The sequence below is a fragment of the Prinia subflava genome, chromosome 10 (genome assembly GCF_021018805.1).
Source record: "Prinia subflava isolate CZ2003 ecotype Zambia chromosome 10, Cam_Psub_1.2, whole genome shotgun sequence".
Classification (NCBI taxonomy): Eukaryota; Metazoa; Chordata; class Aves; order Passeriformes; family Cisticolidae; genus Prinia; species Prinia subflava.
Window position 1 is genome coordinate 18800045 of NC_086256.1, and position 18769 is coordinate 18818813.

At 39.5% G+C, this 18769-nt stretch overlaps 3 protein-coding genes across 6 annotated transcripts in view; 1 reads left to right on the plus strand and 2 right to left on the minus strand.

The window, feature by feature from the left end:
• Window positions 1–1924, minus strand: part of SASS6 (SAS-6 centriolar assembly protein) — a 13338-nt gene extending 11414 nt beyond the window's left edge. For both annotated transcript variants that reach the window (XM_063407599.1, XM_063407600.1), the window contains exons 1-2: window positions 1824–1924; window positions 736–796 (exon numbers count right to left, since the gene is read on the minus strand). In XM_063407599.1, coding sequence (XP_063263669.1) covers window positions 736–796; window positions 1824–1924 — 162 coding nt within the window. The remainder of the gene's footprint in view (window positions 1–735; window positions 797–1823) is intronic.
• Window positions 1923–7687, plus strand: TRMT13 (tRNA methyltransferase 13 homolog). Its single transcript, XM_063407602.1, has 11 exons — window positions 1923–2093; window positions 2426–2472; window positions 2551–2617; window positions 3350–3412; window positions 3538–3607; window positions 4016–4122; window positions 4421–4588; window positions 4864–4936; window positions 5638–5712; window positions 6571–6988; window positions 7274–7687. Exons 1-11 carry the CDS (start codon window positions 1923–1925, stop codon window positions 7467–7469), a joined length of 1455 nt encoding a protein of 484 aa, XP_063263672.1. The 3' UTR covers window positions 7470–7687.
• Window positions 7676–18675, minus strand: LRRC39 (leucine rich repeat containing 39). 3 transcript variants are annotated; one of them, XM_063407604.1, is made up of 9 exons: window positions 18179–18675; window positions 15218–17618; window positions 14256–14361; window positions 12763–12919; window positions 12077–12213; window positions 10509–10654; window positions 9982–10134; window positions 8855–8994; window positions 7676–7808 (listed from the first exon to the last, which is right to left on the minus strand). In XM_063407604.1, the coding sequence occupies exons 2-9, from the start codon at window positions 15340–15342 to the stop codon at window positions 7753–7755; spliced, it is 1020 nt and encodes a 339-aa protein (XP_063263674.1). In that variant the 5' UTR covers window positions 15343–17618; window positions 18179–18675; the 3' UTR covers window positions 7676–7752. The 3 variants fall into 3 exon arrangements, with proteins under 3 accessions (XP_063263674.1, XP_063263676.1, XP_063263675.1); XM_063407606.1 differs by lacking the exon at window positions 18179–18675 and having other exon boundaries at window positions 15218–15404; window positions 17573–18149; XM_063407605.1 differs by lacking the exon at window positions 18179–18675 and having other exon boundaries at window positions 15218–15416; window positions 17573–18149.
• Window positions 18676–18769: the final 94 nt, after the last annotated feature.

Here is an 18769-nt window from a genome sequence, read left to right on the forward strand (position 1 = left end):
GTTAAAATCGATGCTACCCAAGGCAGCTGGGTGGACTGAGGGGTGAGATAACAATGCCTGCTTGCTCTGGTGGCCCATTAGCTGAGCAAGCACGGGCAGTTCTGTTTAGACTGATCGCTCCCTGATGGACTCAGTGCAGTTCCAGTCCCCAGGCTCCCCCGGACCCAGGCTGCAGCTCAGCACACGCTTCTAACTGAAGAGCTGCTGCTTGGAGGGAGTTACCACTGCCACCAGAACAGCATCTGACCAAAAACTGCTGAATTCCTTTAAAAACAAATCCTTACTATAACCAACCCATGACTAACATTAACATCATGCTGGGGGCATGAACACTGGGGACAAGTTGGACATACAACAGAAGAGATTACAAAATCTCCAGTGGTGGTCACATTGCTCTTTTCCCTGAGAAAGATTATGGTTTTTACTCCCAATTTAGTACCTTGAACTAAAGGTACCCTTAAGCTCTCGTGTTGCCCTGAGCATCTCTAAACACTTCTAGTATGCAAGTTTGCTAAGACTCATCAACAGCCAAACTAAAATAGAGGGCTAAAAAAGGCTGAGGGAGAGGGGGCAGGGGTGGAAAAACACAATGTCAAACCAACTAAGCTACTCAAAAATTAAATAAAGTGAAATGGAAAACACTTGAATCCCACTTTGCTTTTCCTATTTATCCTTTTATACAATGAAATTCAGGTAACAGCCAATGAATGACAAAGATATGATTAATTTACAAACCTTTTTATGAACAGGATTAGAAATTGACAGTAGTTCAATATTCACTCGAATATTTAATGTCCTGTGTACAAAAAGATGAAATTCAATAATAAATCAAGAAAACATTCTCCAAATAACACGTGTTCACCGGTGCACCACAGCAATCAGTGACATTTCAAAAATAAAAATTTAGGCAGAAACATCAAGTTCCCACCGATTACTACACCTAAGATAAGAGCTTCAGTCATTGCAGCACCTCAGTCAGAGCTGGCTTTTTGCTGCTTGCTTTTCTGCTTGTTATCCACCAGACTTTAAACAGCAAGGCAGAAGTTTTGAAACTTTCTCCAGAAACTAGAATTTTTGCAAAAGCCTGTTGAAATTTATTAACGATTGCTCAAACTCCTGATACTCATTTATACAGTGCTACCTTGTCTTCAATGATTTCTTGTCGAGTTCTAAGTCACTTATATTACAACGCACACCACAGACATCAGCCTCTCCGCGCCTCTCACACAGGTGAGTCGGGTACACACTAATTCAGACAGGGCCCATAGTGCCGAAATTCATTATTTTGAAGAGACGCTTCACATACAGAATGTCTGGGCTTCCCCAGACACCACTGCCCTGCGCAGCCTCGCACAGGTGGCTCAAACCCACGGGTCCCTGGGTCGCTGAGGAGGAGCCGCGCCTGAGGAGGCCGCGGTCCGGGGCTGAGGCGGGAGCGAGGCGGGAGGGCCCGCGGGCGAGGCTGCGGCCCGGGACACGCCGAACCCCGCGCGGGGCCGGCAGCCGCCCGGCCCTCGGATCGCCTCAGCCCCGGGCACAGCGGCGCCTCCGCCGAGCCACTGCGAGCTCGCCCCGCTGCCGGAGCCCCGCCGGCTTCACTCCCTTGGCGAGGCATCCACGGCGACCGCCGGCCCTCACCGGCCGCCCCGGGCCTCGTCAGACCCGGCCCCGCCCTCAGCCGGAGGGTGCCCGCAGCAACCCCCAAGCGCAGCACAGCAGAGCTCTGAGCAGCAGCCCTCAGAGCACGGGGCAGGCAGGAGAGCCTGCGGCTCGCAGCCCCCCTGACGAGCGCAGCCAGACCCCCGCCCAGCGGCCCCACTCACCGCTCCTCGCAGCCGCAGCCGCGCACTCGCACCGACACCGCCCGGTCGAAGATCCGCTCCGCCGCCATCTTGCTCCCGCCCGCGGGGAGGGGCCGCAACATGGCGGCGCGGGGGCCGCCGGGAGCCGCGATGGCGGCGATGGCGGGGCCGGGGCCGGAGCCGGAGCCGGAGCCGGGGCGGTGCGCGCACTTCGTGCTGAGGAAGGGGCGCTTCTGCAGGATGGTGCCCGCGGCCGGCAGGCGCTTCTGCGGGGAGCACGGGCACGAGGAGGTGCAGGGACCCTTCTCCGGCCGGAGGGAGGGCGGGCGGGCTCGGGGTGGCCCCGCTCTGGCGGCACGGGTGGGAGAGGCAGCGCCCGTGCCTTCCCTTGAGCCTGTGTGCGCCGAGCATTCGCTTCAGACCAGCAGTAGCGCTGCCCTTGCATTAGGGGCTTATTCTTTTAGGATCCAGTCAAGTAAGTTAAGTTCTCGCCTCAGTTTCTCCGTTCCGATTAACTCAGCTATTCTGAATAGATGTTTTATGAGGCTGATGCCCCTCAACAGCTTCTTTAAAACACAACACTGAATGCAGGCTGAAGTGTTTTCTAAAACTTTTCTAACTAGGAACAAAATGACAGAAAAAGAATTCCGTGCCCTCTTGATCCAAAACAGTGAGTATGTGTAAATGCTTCTCCCGTTCTTTGTCAGTATGCACATGATACTTACTTTTCTCTCCATTTGGCTTTTAGCACTGTATATGAAGACCAACTACAAAAGCATTTAAAGAAATGTAACTCAAGAGAGAAGCCAAAGCCTGTAAGTGCAGTGTAGTCTCAGCACTTCCTCTCAGATTTAAGACCTTGAACATTACAGCCCTGCAGAGAATTTTCTGTGCTGACAGTAGCTGGGAGCTGCAGGGCAGTATTCTCTGTCCTCCTCGTTGTAATTTGGTACCTTTTTTCACTTCTTTACAAATAAAAATGTTGAATTCATTTTTTCTCAGAAACACACCCAGGGAACAGGCTCTCAATATGCCATTCATTTCAGAGGCCGGGTGAGAGCCTGTCCTGGCAAAGCAAAACCTGCAGGGAGGCTCTGGGTGCTGCAGCCCAGTGCGGCCAGGCTGGCAGCGAGCCCGGAACGCTTGGCTGGCAGCTGAGGGAAGGGACAGCACACGTGTTAAACAGCCCTGCCAAGAAAGCAGAGCATGGCTCCTTCACTGCCTGCCTTCTCTGCCTTGTTAGAATTGCACCTTGCATATTCCCTGGGAAACCTGAAAATGGTCTCTGGAATCTGTCTAGCAAGCACTGACTGCTTAACTCTCACGAACACGTTCAGTCTTGTAAAGCTGTGTCAGAAGAGTCACTTCTGGCTGGGATTCAGGATCAGACTATAGGAAACAAAATTACTTGGAAGATCTTACTTTGCAGTGGATTGCTATTGCTACATACCTTACCATAAGAACACTGAAGAATTTAGCTATTGCTTCCTGGTAATTACCTGAATCAAATTTATTTTCTTTTGGTTTTTTTTGGTTTTTTTTTTAAGGTCTACTTTGTTCAAGATATTAATGCTGGTTTAAAAGACATAGAAGAAATACCAGAAAAACAAGTGAGTACATTACTTGGTTTGGGGTTCAGTTCTTACATGACATGTTGCAATTTATGACTACCAAGATACAGAAAATTTCAAAGGTCTCATATTTGTTGGTGTCACTTTCTTTTTTCCTTAAAAAGGTTCCTCTATCTTCTCTATCTATCGAAGAGCTGCAGAACTTAATTAGCAAGTTGAAAAAAGCAAGTAATGGTGAGCTTAATACTAAATACTTAAGATGCTTTAAATTGAATTGATTAAATATTTCATTGTTATTTTTGTTGTTAGATACCTGTAAAAATATGAGATAGGTGCCATAAAACACATCGGAAATAATTATCAGGCAGACCTCCAATAGCTGAATTTTACTCCAAAAAGAAATCTAAATTGAAAGAATGATAAAACTCTAATCCTGTGTTGCCTTTCTTTTGTTTTTCTTTTTTCCCTCTCTCAAATATGACTACAGATAACAATACAGCTCTGTTATAAACATACGAGGATAGAATTAAATTCCCAGCAGACTCTTTTGTTGGTGCTACAAAATTGTAATAATGTGTGTTACAAACTAGGAACTCTTGGAAACTCGAAAGCTATACCTGAAAGTTTTGCATTTGCCTCCAGGCGTGGAACTTCATCTTAAGGAACAAATACTGTCCCACCAGGCTTTACAAGAAGCCTTAAATGACCCAAAGAATGGGGAATCTGCTTTCAAACACCTGAAACAACAGGTTTGGTCTCATTTACTATTAACTGTGGAAGGCTTTAGACATGGAATAGTGCTGCTGTAAATTTGAGTGACTGGGTGCATAATGCCAGTTCCTTCCCACAGAGGAAATCTGATATGGTAAAACAGGAGATATAATCCTTTTCCTCTGGACACACATCATGTTTTCCTTGATCCCTCACTGAAAGGAAGGCTTACAAAAGCCTTCTGCAGTTTGGTGAAGGAGTGATTTTTCTATAAGGCATTACAAAACACAGGGTATATATTTTCTTGGTTCACAAACAATCTTTTGATGTTTCTAGGCTTCTATTTTAGGTAACATGGAAAAATTGCATTTACTTGGTCCAGGAAGGTGTTTTGTTGAGTTTGGAGCTGGGCGAGGAAAGCTGTCTCATTGGGTTGATATTGCCTTAGAGAACGTTGAAAGTGTTCAGTTTTTGCTTGTGGAAAGAGCAACCACAAGATTCAAGGTAAGAGGATATTGTTATATCAGTAAAGTATCATTTTTAAACCATTGCTATTGAAGCTGTTAGTATTTATTTTTTATCCTCAATAAATTTAAATTTTACAGGTTATACATTCCATATATCACCAATAGCAAATTTATTAGAAAAAAATCCTGATAATTCACGTTGGAAATGCACAGATGTTGACATGACAAGAAAAAAGTCTGATATTAATACCTGAAGCAAAATTATAATTATTAGTGGCCAGCCCTATGTAATCTTCTGTTCTATTTAAACAGGTGGATGGAAAACACAAAAGGAGAGATTCTGTATTTGAGAGGCTTCAAGTAGACATTCAGCACTTATGTTTAAGTAAGTTCCTTCTTGACCTGAGTCATTCTGAAATAGAGGTTTATTTCTTATTTTTAAATTTTGAATTCGAGTTCCAGTCAGTTTGTGTGTAACATGCTCAGATGTACTTGGTTCTGAAGATTATTCTCAGTGGTTGCTTGGACATGTTGATGCTGTGTTTATACACATATATACACACAGGTATATGTGAATATACATAGAGACGCATATACATATATTTTAAATGGGGTTTTAAAGTTTTCTACTTTTTTTGTACTCATAGGACATCAGGACAGGTGAGAAGTACCAAAACAAATACATTTTGAAGGTTTTTTAGCACTTGCAGAATTATACACGTTTGCATTGTTTGTTTTATGTGTAGAATGATGCAATTAAGCAATGCACCATCAATGCTTCAGAATTTTTGGGAGCACCTGTCAGCAGGAGATGCATTAATGTCATGTTTACCTTTCATAGGCAGCACAGAAAGGCTGAAATGGTTAAATGTGCTTCCCAGCCACAATATCCTATTCTTTTGTCTTAAAAAAGACTCCTTCCTTTGAATATCTTATAACAGAATGTGCCAATCACTGTATTTTTAGGAGTAGCAAACATTTCTTTCTAAGTGTGCTGGAATTATATTATTCAGAAAATACAGAGGTGCTGGGGTAGTTGTGGATTGGATGAGGTTTTGATGGTTGGTTTGGTTTTTTTCCCTCCAGATAAGGTACCTATTTTGGAGAAGAAAAAGCTACCAGTGGTAGGAATTGGGAAGCATTTGTGTGGTGCTGCGACAGGTATGAATTACAGACGTGTGAACTGCAGAACGGCAGGACACTAAACCTTACAGTCTGAATGGACTGATCTTCCAAACTGGCCTTTTAAGCTGTTCTTGCCCTCAAACCCTTTGTTGGTGTATAGAGTAATTAATAGTAATTAATAGAGGTAAGGATACTTTAGGCAGAAGTGAAGCCCTTCTTGGCTTTAATAGATTAGAACAGAGGATAGTGTGTGGTGGTATGGGTCCTGTATTTGAAAGTACCTTTTTTAGCATAGTTGCCTCGTCTTTGAAACGATTTTCTTTCTGAATTTTTATTGGCTGCCTGAATAATGTATCCCAAACACAAATAAGATTGTGTTTCTGTCCTGATAACTTTAATACAATAATTAATAAATTAATACAGTGTTTCTAATGTTACTATGTGGAGAAAGACATCTCAAATGTGACGCCTTTATAGGTAGCGTGACAAAGATGACACAGTTAAGCATTTAAGAAACACATGTACATATTAAATAGATTGTGTCCTAGATATCAAACTTTTAGAGCAAATACTTGTATGTTTTACAGGGAGGAGATTCTCCTACAATATGCCAATCTGTTAACCAAACTACTTTAAATTCACTTTTGCAGAACAAATATTTCAGACGATAAGCTCTTAGAAGCTTCAGGGAAACCATATTTAGGGTTTTCATGTTTTCAAAGCATGTTTGTAATTTTTAGTTATCACTGAACTTGCTTTCTGGCTTAGTTTGTGATGTGTAATTTTCTTTTTCTTTGTGGGAAGCACATTCCCAACCACAATATAGCCTATATAAATAATGGCATGGCATTTATGGATATTTTTTGTTGGGGGTATGTATTTGTTCATTCCCAGATCTTGCTCTGAGATGCTTGGTTGAAAGTTACACCACGTGCTGTGATGGAGAAGATGAAGAGCCTGCACCAAAACGCTGCAGGGCTGCTCAGACAGAGGTGGCTCCTCACAAAGCTGCTGGTAATGAAAGCACCATAGAAGACCATCATAAGCCTGTAGCTGGAATTGTTATTGCGCTGTGCTGCCATCACAAGTGTGACTGGACACATTATGTAGGCAGAGATTTCTTTAAATCAGTAGGACTGGGACCAGTAGAATTCCATTATTTTCAGAGAATGAGTAGTTGGGCCACTTGTGGCATGCAAGAAACCACAAGCAAAGCTTCTCCAAGTGAAGACACCAAAGATCAAACTAATGACCCAGAAGAAAATGAGCAAACGCTCAGCAGGACAGAGAGTGGTTCTGATACTTTACAAGGGTATGTACATTTTTTTCCTAGCAAATTGACTCCAGCAAGAAAGCTATGTATAGTGGCACATTTAATTGTCTTGGGTCCTCCACAGGACTCACTTTGCAGAAACATTTAATTACTAAACTTACAGAAATATTTTACTTTAAAAATACAGTTTTCATGGACATAAATTTCAAACTATTTCAGCAGTCATGCTTGGTAGTTTTTCTAAGCTTAACTACTAATGTTAATTACCAAACCTGTTTTCTGGCAGCTGTTCATTCCTTCCTTCCCTCCCTTCTCTGGAACTAGGGTCCTGAGTGTTGAGGAGCGGAAGGAGATCGGTTGCCTGTGCAAACGGCTGATAGATCATGGCCGGATCGAGTACTTACACCAGCAAGGGTACACGGCTGCACTGCAGTACTACACAGAGCCTGCTGTGTCCTTGGAGAATGTCCTGCTGACAGCTGTCCCAAATCCTCCTTTGATACCAGAGCCAACTACGTGATAGGACATAGATTTGGAATTGGTAGGGAAAAAAACAAACCCTATAAAACTCATCTGAGCTTTTTTTTTAAAGCTAATTAATTTCTTACAAAAAAACCCTTTTTATCATCTTTCCTGTACTCAAGAAAAAGTTTTACATTTTCCAGTTTCACTGGGAATTACAAATATGTCAACCAGTTCTCATCAGTGGAAAAATAAAATCCCTAAGAAAATTTGAAACCTGTTGTAGCCTCTTTGCTGTGAAGAAGTGTACTTGATCTTTTCTTTAATCACAGTTACATTCTTTATTCATCAGGATTCATGACAGGAGGAGAACCAGAAGTACAACTTTCCACGTTTCCTGAAAGACAATAGGTTAAAGTAAGAGAAATTGACATACTTTATTTTCACTTTGAAGTTCAGAACAGTTTTGTATTTCCTCTAAATATTTAATGTTTAAACATTTCCTAAAAATCTTTAAGTAGGCCTAAGTACTTTCATCAGCCTGTGCTGCTAGGGAATCTATTCAGAAATAAAACCTATGTCTAAGGTGTCATCTTGGTATATTTTTGCTAATTTGCTTATTCATTCATGAAATATTGATAAGAAAAAAGCTGGCTTAGTGTTCTAAATCAAGAGCATGTTGTTCTTTTTTTAAGCCTTCACAAAACACAGACTGAAGATCAGAGAGAACATTTTATATCTACAGTGAAGTGCTCTCTGCAAGTAGCAGCTGCCAACTGAACATCTGTTCAAAAGTGCTTATTTGGCTCTTACTGCAACATTGAAACTGTTACTCTGGAGACAAGGAACAGCAAATTTTTGTCATGTTTTAGAAATGGGATGAAACTGGAGGTATTTTTTTTAAGTGACTCTATTTTATGTCAGGGAAAGCAAGTTGTGAAAAACATCTATTTATCTGGTGTTGATAGTTCATTGCTAAAAGATGGATCTTGGGAACATAGCTTTTGTCCCTTAATCTTCCTCTGGAAGTACCATCTGGATACCATCCAAAAATAGGAAAAGTTGAGCTTCATGAATTAAAGGATGCTAGAAGACCTTTACTATGTAAACTGATTAAATTGCAAATACAAAAAACAGTCATCAGCTACTAGTTATCCATGGTGTAGGTAACTCAGGCACATTTATTACAGTGCTCCATGGTTCCAGTGTGTTCCCACCAGAATCTCTGCTGTTTGTAGGGAGACCTTACTGTGCCAACTCCTGTTGAAAGTGCCCCTGCCCTCAGCAAAAGCCTGTTTACAGGTTTTTTGGAAAACATTACTTATTTATTAAGAAGGTTATTCATGTTTCATTTCTATACATATCCTAGATTTTATTTATCCAGTTTATCCCTCTCTTCCTCACTGTATTGTGGAGAGATGAGAATTGATAAAAAAGCCATGCCTGTTTTCTTGAGTGACTCCTGGATGTACATGTGCATAAAGTCAATACCAAACATTTCTTGTTGCTCCTCCTCATCTGTGTTCTCACACGGAGGGAGTGTTACCTCTAGCTCCAGTGGGTTGTCTCTGAAGTTGACAAATCTAGGAATTCACCAGAAAAGGTTACTCTTGCAGTAAGTTTTGTCCAGAGAAAATAATTCTTTTGAAACTGAGTTAAGATTTCTCAAACACTATTTTAAGCAAAAGGAAATTAAGTTCTTGTTACACTAAACTCACCATGCTATCACCAGTATTAGGAAAAAGTAAGCTAAGAAGATGCCTTTGAACACTAATTCAGCATTTTGTTTCAGTTTCTGACCCCGCTGTCAGAGGTATTGAGCTTTCACAAAGAGGTGAGTGGATGAGAACAGTGCAAGTGGCTCCTCCCAGCTTTGCAAGGCAGGTGCCAGTCCTGTCTCTATTCCTGGGCCATCCTCGGGCCTATGCTTGTATGTATTTAGTTAAGGAGGAGCTTCCAGAAGAGCTGAGAACAGGAATTGTCTTTTTGGTTGGTTTACGCAGACTAGCATCTTTTCCTTTAAGATGGCCAACATCCAGTAATCCAAATGAAAATGCTAACAACAGCAAAGTTTCTGTCACAGTATACTAAGGAGTAGTTCAAATTTTACCAATTAAGAATTTTCATTTTTTATTTTACATATCAAGTACATGAGAGTTTCATCCATGTCCTTAAGCCTAATCTTTTTTTTTTAATTCTGAATGCTTGATTTCTCAATGGCAAAGTTCTGCTTTTTGTCATTTTTATGCCTGCAAGCTCTTGCCTTTAGAGACTGATATGAAAGGGCAAATATAGGGGAGGGCTATGAAATGAGGAAATGTATTATAGTCTACTTTTCCACGTGAGACTATCAGAATTTACTTCTTTAGCTAAGTTCCACTACACAAAGCTTGCATGACCAGATCCTTAATTGTTGTGAATCTGTGTAATTATGCTGATTTATTGTGTCCACCTGTACAACTGTGATAATACCTTTTCCTCTTCCTTGCTATCTATGATACACAACTCAAGGGAGGCTTTAAAAAATATCTTCTGGTATTTTCATTTATATTTCTGGTGCTTTTTCTTACCTCAGATTTGTCATGTCCTTCATACAAGCTGGAATATCCTTAAGTTTGTTGTTGCTAAGAACAAGAGTACTAAGATTTTTCATATTACCAATGGTTTCTGGCAAAGAGTTTATTTCATTCCTTTGGAGCCATAAAGTGTGGAGGTTTTCCATTCTGAAAAATAGGTATTTGTGCAATAAATCAAGATTTAGGATATTAACCTTATCAGTCATTACTATAAAATAATTTTTCAGCCACATAAAGGACTCATAATGTAACAAGTCTCAAAGGAAACCCCATATCCAAGATAATCACCCAGTCTCTGTTGAAAAATGTCATTGACACTAAATATTTAACCTTATAGTTGACACTGAATGTATTGTTAATTGAATGGATTATTCCAGCTTATCCAAAACATCACATTAAGGCTGATAAAATCTTGACTTTGGAGTGAGGTTAACATAACAATTATCTTTTGAAGTAGTATTTACTAATTAGAATTTCAATGTAATGGCATGGCAGTAGGATGAGCTTTGAGCTTTATTTACCTGTCAATTGCATCAGGAAGCTCCTGGAGTTTGTTCCCCCCCATATCTAACCATTCCAGATTTGGCATGTTGAGGAGAGCTGGAGGGATGGCCGTGAACTGATTCATGCACAGATCTATGTGTGACAGCTTCTTCAGGTCACTGAGCTGAAAAGAAGGGGAGATTTAATTCAGCTTTGTGTGGCTGTTGCAGCAGTACAGCAGTAATCCAATAATGTTGAGAAACATTACAACACATTTTGGAGCCAGTAGCACAGAACAGTTTTGAGTTCCAACAGCTGATAGTACCTAACAGTAACAGTTTTGCCTGGAAGAGAGATAGGTTGGGAACTGGTAAGACAGCAGAACTTTACCTCCCACACAGCAGCAAGTGCCCTAACTGCTGACTACAATGCAAATATGCCCCAAGCCTCAAGAAAAAGAATTTTAAAGACAGCACTGTCCTAAGTATTTCATACTTCATGCAATGTGCTATTTTTCTTTAATCAAATATTTAGATTTTTATGTATCAAATTGCATGGACTGTATTTTGGAGTGAACCACTACACCTTCCATGCTGTGAAGTTTACTACCCTGGCAAGACATTCTAAAAATGCAACACAGAATCACAGCACCTAAGTGCCTTGGTGAACCCTGCCTTCAGGTGCTCTAGCAATGTTCAAGTGATACAAAGAAGTTTTATAGCAGACCTGGTGCAATTGTCTCAAAACTGAATGCCACTCAAGCATACATAACCAAAACTTCCCAGTGTTCACATCACTGCAGTCTCCATGGGAAGAACTATGAATTTTCTACATTACACCCTGCAACCTCTATCCACATAGATTTTGTAAAGTCTGGATTTTGATTAATAGTGTATATTTCTATTTGAAGATTCTATGTTGGCTGTTGCTGTTTGGACTCACTCAATTTTGCAAGGCACTGATTGCTGTCAACTGTCGCCAATAAATTAAAACAAATAAATGTGAATGTCATCTCTATCTAAGAGACTACTAGTTATAGATTCAGGTCTCTCACATTTGTCTGTTCAAATTAAAGTTCAATAGTAGGTGAGTAGCTGTTTTGATTCTCATAGTTGTTTTCAACATTTGAGAGCAATTGTTCACCTCTGCACAGGCAGTTGTATAAATCACACAACCCCTTTTCAGATCCAGCTGTTCTGGTGAAGATGCTGACAGCTGTGTCCTGGCATATGGTATAAATTTGGATTCTCAGCCATAAAAGGGAGCTTCTCTGTGCTGAGGCATTGGATTCTTAGTGAGGTAAATCAGTGATGATATCCAGGCTAAACAAATTGATATGGAGTGTGTCACTGCCCGCTGTGCATGGCCAGGTCATTTATCTGGCCAGAATAAAGACTGGCTCCTTCAGCTACTCGGGTGTATGTGCCTCTCATGCAGCTTCAGTTTGACCACTCATAGTAAGGTTGTTCACATCAGGGTTTCTGTGGAGTGCTGTGAAATCACAGCACCACAGCAAATCTGAAAACAGAAATGCAACACGTAACAATAATTGGCTTTGGATAAGTTCAAAATCTGCATTAAATAAAACTAAACAGTCTGTCAAAACCTGAGGAGGAAGATCACAGATATTTCTGTTGACAGCCAGTTCCAATCTTTCCAGACTGATGCAGTTACTTATTTCCTTAGGAACAGATTTTATTCTGTTGTAACTGAGAAGCAGCTCTTGGAGGCTGGTCAGCTGGCCTGCAGAGAGCACAAATGAGAAATGGTCATGTTTACTCTATGTGAGGCACAATATTACTTCTTTTGTCTTATCCTTTTACTGTTAAATAAATGCTCTGTGTTCTCACAAAACAAAAAGAAATCACTGAACTGCAAATAATAGCACTTTAGGACTCTTTAGTAAAGGACTGCACTCTAGTTGAGTGCTTCAAGGAAAAACCCAAAAGCAGAGAATTCTGACTTAAGTTGCTCATGCTGTGGACTGAGAACATGAAGTGTGTTTTTCAGTACCACTGCTAGATGCATTCTGGTGTCTAGTCCCTGCTGTGCAAACAGGTCCCTTTTTTTGTCATGGGGAGCTTTCATAGAGATGTCTCTTCCATCCAGCCCCATTTTTAGTTTATTTGGTATCTACAGTTTGGAGATCTCTATGTCACTATCAGATTTAAATCATCTGTTTTCTTATTGCCCAATAGGATTATTAGACAGGCAAAGGGCACAAAATGGTACATTTGTGAGAGACCAATTTTCTTAGAAAAGCAGCTTAAAACAAAAGAAAGCACAGCTCACCAATTTCTTTAGGTACACTTTCAATTGAGTTCCGGGATAGATCCAGAACAACAAGGCTGTGAAATCTTCCAATAAACTGAGGGATCTTCTGCAAACTAGTTCTGTGAAGCTGCCATTCCTGGAGATGGATTAGTTTCAATAAGCATGAAGGTAATGTCTACAACAAGAAATACAAACCAGAAGAAATTCAGCTTAGAATACAGGCTGAGGCAGAAGTTTTATTTAAAACAGCAGCACTCTGTCTGTCCTTTTTCTTAAGCTATACTGTAATATATAGGTTAAAAATGAATCCTAATAACTCTTTTCTAAAATATGCTAGAAATAGCAAACATAACTGATACGATTTTAACATCATACATGTTAGGAAAGGTTTACATTTTATATAGGTTTACGTCAATATATTAGGAAAAGGTTCTTTCCCCATGAGGTGTCTGGGCACTGGAACAGCTCCCCAGGGCATTGGTCACAGCACCAAGCCTGACAGAGTTCAAGTGTTTGGACAATGCTCTCAGGCACATGATGTGACTCTTGGAGATGGTACTGTGCAAAGCTGGGAGTTCAACTCAATGAACGCAGCATATTCCATGATCCTGAAGTGAACACCAGTGTGGTTGTCATTCTGATCACAGATTTAACCTGCCTGCTTTTGGCTCCCAAGATTTAGATACCTGCACTATTGTCATTGAAAAGTTTCAGGCTTGTTTTTGTTTCTTTCTCTCTTTTTTAAAAAAATTCAATATAACTGAAGATGAAACTGCTCTATATAGATACTTGCACATAAAGGGAGATGTAAATTCTATTTCTTATTCTGTCAATAAAAACAGTGAGCAGCTGAGAGCAGAAGAGCTGAGGGATAAAAAAACTACAGTGTCTCTATGCAAAGAGTTCTGAACAAGGACCACTGGCCTGCAGACCACTGGAGTATGGCTGGGTCTGGCAGTCCTCACTGGCCTCAACATGAACCAATACTCATCCCTTTCTAGGAGCTGGTCTGTGCATTTCTGCATGGCTCAGAGCCCTGCTGGCCTTCACTCTGCCACCACCAACAGCACATCACCTCTGTGCATGAGAAACAACAAAAATAGTGTTCTGGGAATCTACTGGCTCATTTTCACTATTAGACAACAAACAATAAGAAAAACCTTCATGCACCCAAACGGGGGGTTTTCACCTTGATACATTTCAGTAGTTCTGGTGTGTGGATCTTAAATGAGACCTTACATAATGAAAATCCTACTTCGCAGTGTAAATAATTTCTAATGCAGAAAAGCCTTTTGGACTTTGTTTTTGCAGAGTAATGCTTAATATTCAGGACTAAAAACATCCAGCTTGCTTTTACACTAACAACAGTGTGTCCCAATTCACTGTTAGCAAAGCACAGTGAGTAGCTAATGGAACAAATATAGTACCACTGTAAGTGTAAAGTTGTAAATAGTAGTTTTCTAATGCATCAGTCATTCAATACAAGCAGCATTTATTCCTATCAACACTACCTTCCATTCTTCTTCCTCTATCCTTAAAATTGCTCTTCCACCTTCATTAATAACTTTTTCTTTGAGCTTTGCTAAAGCAGCTCTCTCCTCCCAGACAAGCAGTAGCCTACAAGGGAAAGAAGATCTGCCAGTGGTGCCACAATGAATACAGCCAATAATTACTATCCTATCTATTTTCTGGAAAAAGACACAATTGCCTTATTGTCAAATATTAATTATATCTGGATGTTAATATACTGTCAGTTGGAGAGAAGACAAGCCCTTAATGATCAGCTGTTCTAATTTATAGGAATTGAATTTTACAGTTCTTCAAATTTACATTCAGAAGGAGGATATAATTCACTTTCAGCATGTTACAGCAGGGCCACAGAATATAATGTCACATGGAATAAGTTCCAAAGCACATTTTGAAGCAGTCTCCTAAAATGAAAGCCTTCCATTCCACTACATACAAGTGCAAGAAAATAGACCAATCAGCTTCTTTTAGCTTGATTTCCAAAGGAGACCTAAACAAGAATTATGACAAGGTAATTCTCTTTCTTTTCTGTTTTTATTTTCCATGAGTAACTTTTGAATTTGTTTTTCCATTTCAAACACATGTGATAAATTAGGAGTACCATATATAGAATCCTAAATTTCTTAAAATTTCATAAAATTACTGGCCAGACAGAAGACCGAGCAACTCTGTTAATACCTCAATGGAGAAGAAAGCATAACAAATCTTCATAGGTTAGAATATTTACTGAGCAGAGGATTTTAGTATCTGAGTTCAGGGGATTTAATCTATATACCAATATTTTTACACCGACACTAGATAAATTCCAATAAGTGGGAATCCTGCTGGAGTAACAACTAAAGAATAAGAGTTTGCATGAGCTTGAAGAAACCAATTACAGTCTGCTGAAATGTAACATATGGTCCAGCTTTTCACATTAATACTTAAAGAGCTACAATTTACCTACCTTCCTGCAGACCTCTGCCTGAATTCCTTTTCTTTCTGCAATTCTTCATTTATCTTGTGTATTCTCACTTCCCAGAGTGTCTTCACAGCAGTGAATGTTCCCAGGCAAACTGCAGTTTCAGCCATGATCCCTTACATGTTCAGATTTGCTTGCAGGAATCTGACTGAATTTCAGGCTCAATGCACCACTTCAGGTGTGGCTTACCAGATGGGGACAGTGACGTGAAAACTAAAATACTGCAATACTCACTTCATTATATTATGAAATTAGTTCATGTAAAGAACTGGCAGCATTTTATCAAATGCTTTCTCTTTACAAGAATAGATAATTGCACCTAGTTAAATTTTACTATAATAAGAAATGTTATTTTTGCAGTCCCTGCATTCTTATTCAGTGAACAACTGCTTCTCTCAGTTCCTCCCAATGGTAGGCTAAGTATGGACCATAACTATTAAATGCAGATTTGAGCAATCATTCCCATCCCAGGAATTCTGCAATCTAAGGCAGGTCAATTCTGACAGCTGCATTCTGGCACCAACCTGATATAAATACTTGTCACTAAATGAGTTTTGCACTTTACAAAAACTGAAGTGTTCCTAGAAATCAATTAGTATATTTTATGTGCATTCATTTTCTTCATAGCTTAACTCATTACAATGTATTTAATAGTTAGTAATGCATTACCTTTGGGAAAATGCATTTAAAGCCTTCTGATTTCTCTTTGAATGTTTTTGTATCCCTACTGAGTATCAGAATTCACATTTCAAATTAAATTCAGTCTAAAATTTTCAAGTTATCTATCCTTTAGTGAGATAATTAAAACATACTGTCCTGAAGAGCAGCAAAATAGAATAGTCATCCTAGCCAGTCCACCCCTCTAAAAATCATTCTTATTGCCACTACTAGACCCAAGATACTGATACTCAGATAAGCTGGCAGGGCTAAACTTCACGCCAGCAGCAGTGTACTCTGAACACTGAGGATCTGAACACTCCCTTTCTAACTTTTTACTGATACCTGGAGTGCCAAGTAAGAAAAATATCCTATATATGCTTCAAACTGAAAAAAGTAAGGATAACTTTCTTCCAAACAAGCAGGTACGTAACAACAAAGGAAGAATTTCATGTCTTTTCTGACATATATTTCCCTACAATAATTGCTGCAGGTCTGTCTTTTAGAACCAACCTTTTCTTTCATAATTTTTCTGTTAAAATTTCATGTGGCCTGGATAAGCCACAATTGCCTAGTGACCATTTTTGGCACCATTTTGACCAGTGTTCAAACTGTCAACCATTCTACTTCATGTTTACTATACCTTTTGCCTACCTACTTATTTGTAAAGTCTGCTTATACTGAAATCAAATTAAAATGTGTAGGCAAATAAAATGTAAAATGTCAGGATTGCCTCCTGTTGTAAAGACAGCACAAAATCAAATTATAAAACTTGAATTAAGAATGATCTAATACATTAGTATTTATGATTCTCACGTGTTCTCTGTTTGTTATGCAAAAGTGGCAGGATTTGACAAGTGACACAAATGGCAACCCCAGCGTGGCACAGTGCAGTCTGGCCTTTGGCTTCCTACAGAGGGACTGGATTTTTTCCTGTAAAGAGAGGACTGGATACTTTTTCCCTCCCCCACATAAATGTGATCACATTTACTAGTTTGAAGGATTAGCTTCTCTTTCAGTGGTCATCAGAATAACTACCCTTCCCAATCCCCATCCCAATATACAACAGTAATGCTATGCATGCATGAGGTTTTTTTCTCCAGACAGTGGTTACAATTCAATTTGCCTGATTTTTTCAAGATTAAATTTCTATTGAGATTGAGTGATTAACTAATCTAGCATTTCTTGTTGTTTAGAGACATGTTTTGAACCAGAAGCCCTTTTAGGTAGAAAACTAGAAATCTTTTAATACAAATTGTGCGGAAAAGACACATTTGTTAATAGTTGTACTACCAAACCTAGTCTCATATTATACGCAGTCAAACCAATACTTATTTCTAGTAAACAAGTATTTGCTAAAATTATAAGTTACTCTAGGCAACTCTCTTTTGCATATTATTCAACAAGTACTGCCTTAGAACCATGAAATATCAAAGGACCTAAGTATGTGACAGTTTTCAGGATAATTTCATTATATAACAGAATTCTGTCAAAAAGGTCTTGTTCTTAGATCTTCTTATTCATCAAGAAAATAAAAACCGTAATAATTTTGCCATCACAGCCAACAATTCAGCAGTGAATTCCCAAGTGTGGCTGTAAAACAACAGCAAATTCACTCCCAACTAATCAGATATCCCAACAACTTCATCTCCAAGCATCAGAAAGAGTTTAACAACAACTTACCTCAATTATTTGGTGTTTTCAAGGATTTTCTGTGACTCATTGCTTTCTGGACGAGAGCAGAGACAAATTATGAATCTTGTCTGCATTACCAAAGCCATCTAAAACTCTCACTCAGACTCAATGCAATGTCAGTCTAGTTCTAATTTTAACTATGCTGAGAATAGAAGGCATCACATGAGGCACTGTTGCAACCCCCCCAAGCATTTACCCCTATTAAAGTCCTCCCAGTTTGCTGGGTGTGACTGGGCTCCCCTAAATTGGACTCCCATTAACAGAAATTGTGAACAAGAAGAACAAAGAATATTTGCTATGATACACAATAAGTTTGTTTTGAATTAAAAATTACAATTAGAAATTAAAAAGGCCAGTCTTGAATTAAAAATGACTGCTTTCTTTAGTAATATTTCTCTGCAAGGTAACTGAGCTTCAGAGTGCTATTGAACAGCAACATTGATTGAAGAGACTAAAAAAGGTATTCCTAAGTATTTTACTCAGTACTTTTGCCCATGCTGAAGAATTCTCTTGCTAAAGAATTTTACTCCAAATTAGCAAAGTCCAGACAGAAATGTAATCTTTACCAGGATGTGCAGAGGGGTTATTACTCACCCCTTTTCATGGTTCCAATCATGAAACATATTTAACATTCTATTTCTTCAAATAGCCCTTGGAGAAGATAAAAGGAGAACGAGTCTGTCAGAATCTTTTTCTTCAGTCAAATGGGAAGAGAAAGACAACAATAATCACAGGTCACTATATTTGAGGCAGAAGCCATAAAACTGGCTAGTTCTAACCAATTGCACTGGAGTATAAAATGTGAAGATGAAATTTTAAAAGTATCATTAATTTGGCCATAACTCTACCACACAGGACTTTACAACAAAAACCCCCAACCCTCTTCAGTCACAAACAACTAAATACATGAATACCAATACATACTTAAAAAGACACTAAGTACTTTGGCTTTCAATCTTCTCCTTGTTTAAGTAAAATTATTCTGTCTTAAGTATTTCAAAGTAATTTTATTGCTTTCTTTCATACACTTCTATTTCCTCAATTTATTATCTCAATGGTCATCAGATTAAAAAATATCCTAAGCCTTTACACTAAGCCCTTACCACAGCAATATACTTGTAGGAAAGTAGACATTTGGCTGTGTTCTTTTGGTAGCCTTGAGTACAGGATATTCTTTAAGGGAAG

What these genes read in the sequence shown, in the direction of transcription:
- TRMT13 (XM_063407602.1), top strand. Translation starts at nt 1,923, where the DNA reads ATGGCGGCGCGGGGGCCGCCGGGAGCCGCGATGGCGGCGATGGCGGGG. An exon ending in CATTCAGCACTTATGTTTAA is followed by an intron (nt 4,937 to 5,637) that starts GTAAGTTCCTTC and finishes TTTTCCCTCCAG; the next exon opens with ATAAGGTACCTATTTTGGAG. An exon ending in GGTTCTGATACTTTACAAGG is followed by an intron (nt 6,989 to 7,273) that starts GTATGTACATTT and finishes CTCTGGAACTAG; the next exon opens with GGTCCTGAGTGTTGAGGAGC.
- LRRC39 (XM_063407604.1), bottom strand. Translation starts at nt 15,342, where the DNA reads ATGGCTGAAACTGCAGTTTGCCTGGGAACATTCACTGCTGTGAAGACA. An exon ending in TCTGTGATCTTCCTCCTCAG is followed by an intron (nt 10,655 to 12,076) that starts GTTTTGACAGAC and finishes CCTTCTTTTCAG; the next exon opens with CTCAGTGACCTGAAGAAGCT. An exon ending in GGAGTCACTCAAGAAAACAG is followed by an intron (nt 7,809 to 8,854) that starts GCATGGCTTTTT and finishes ATTGTCTTTCAG; the next exon opens with GAAACGTGGAAAGTTGTACT.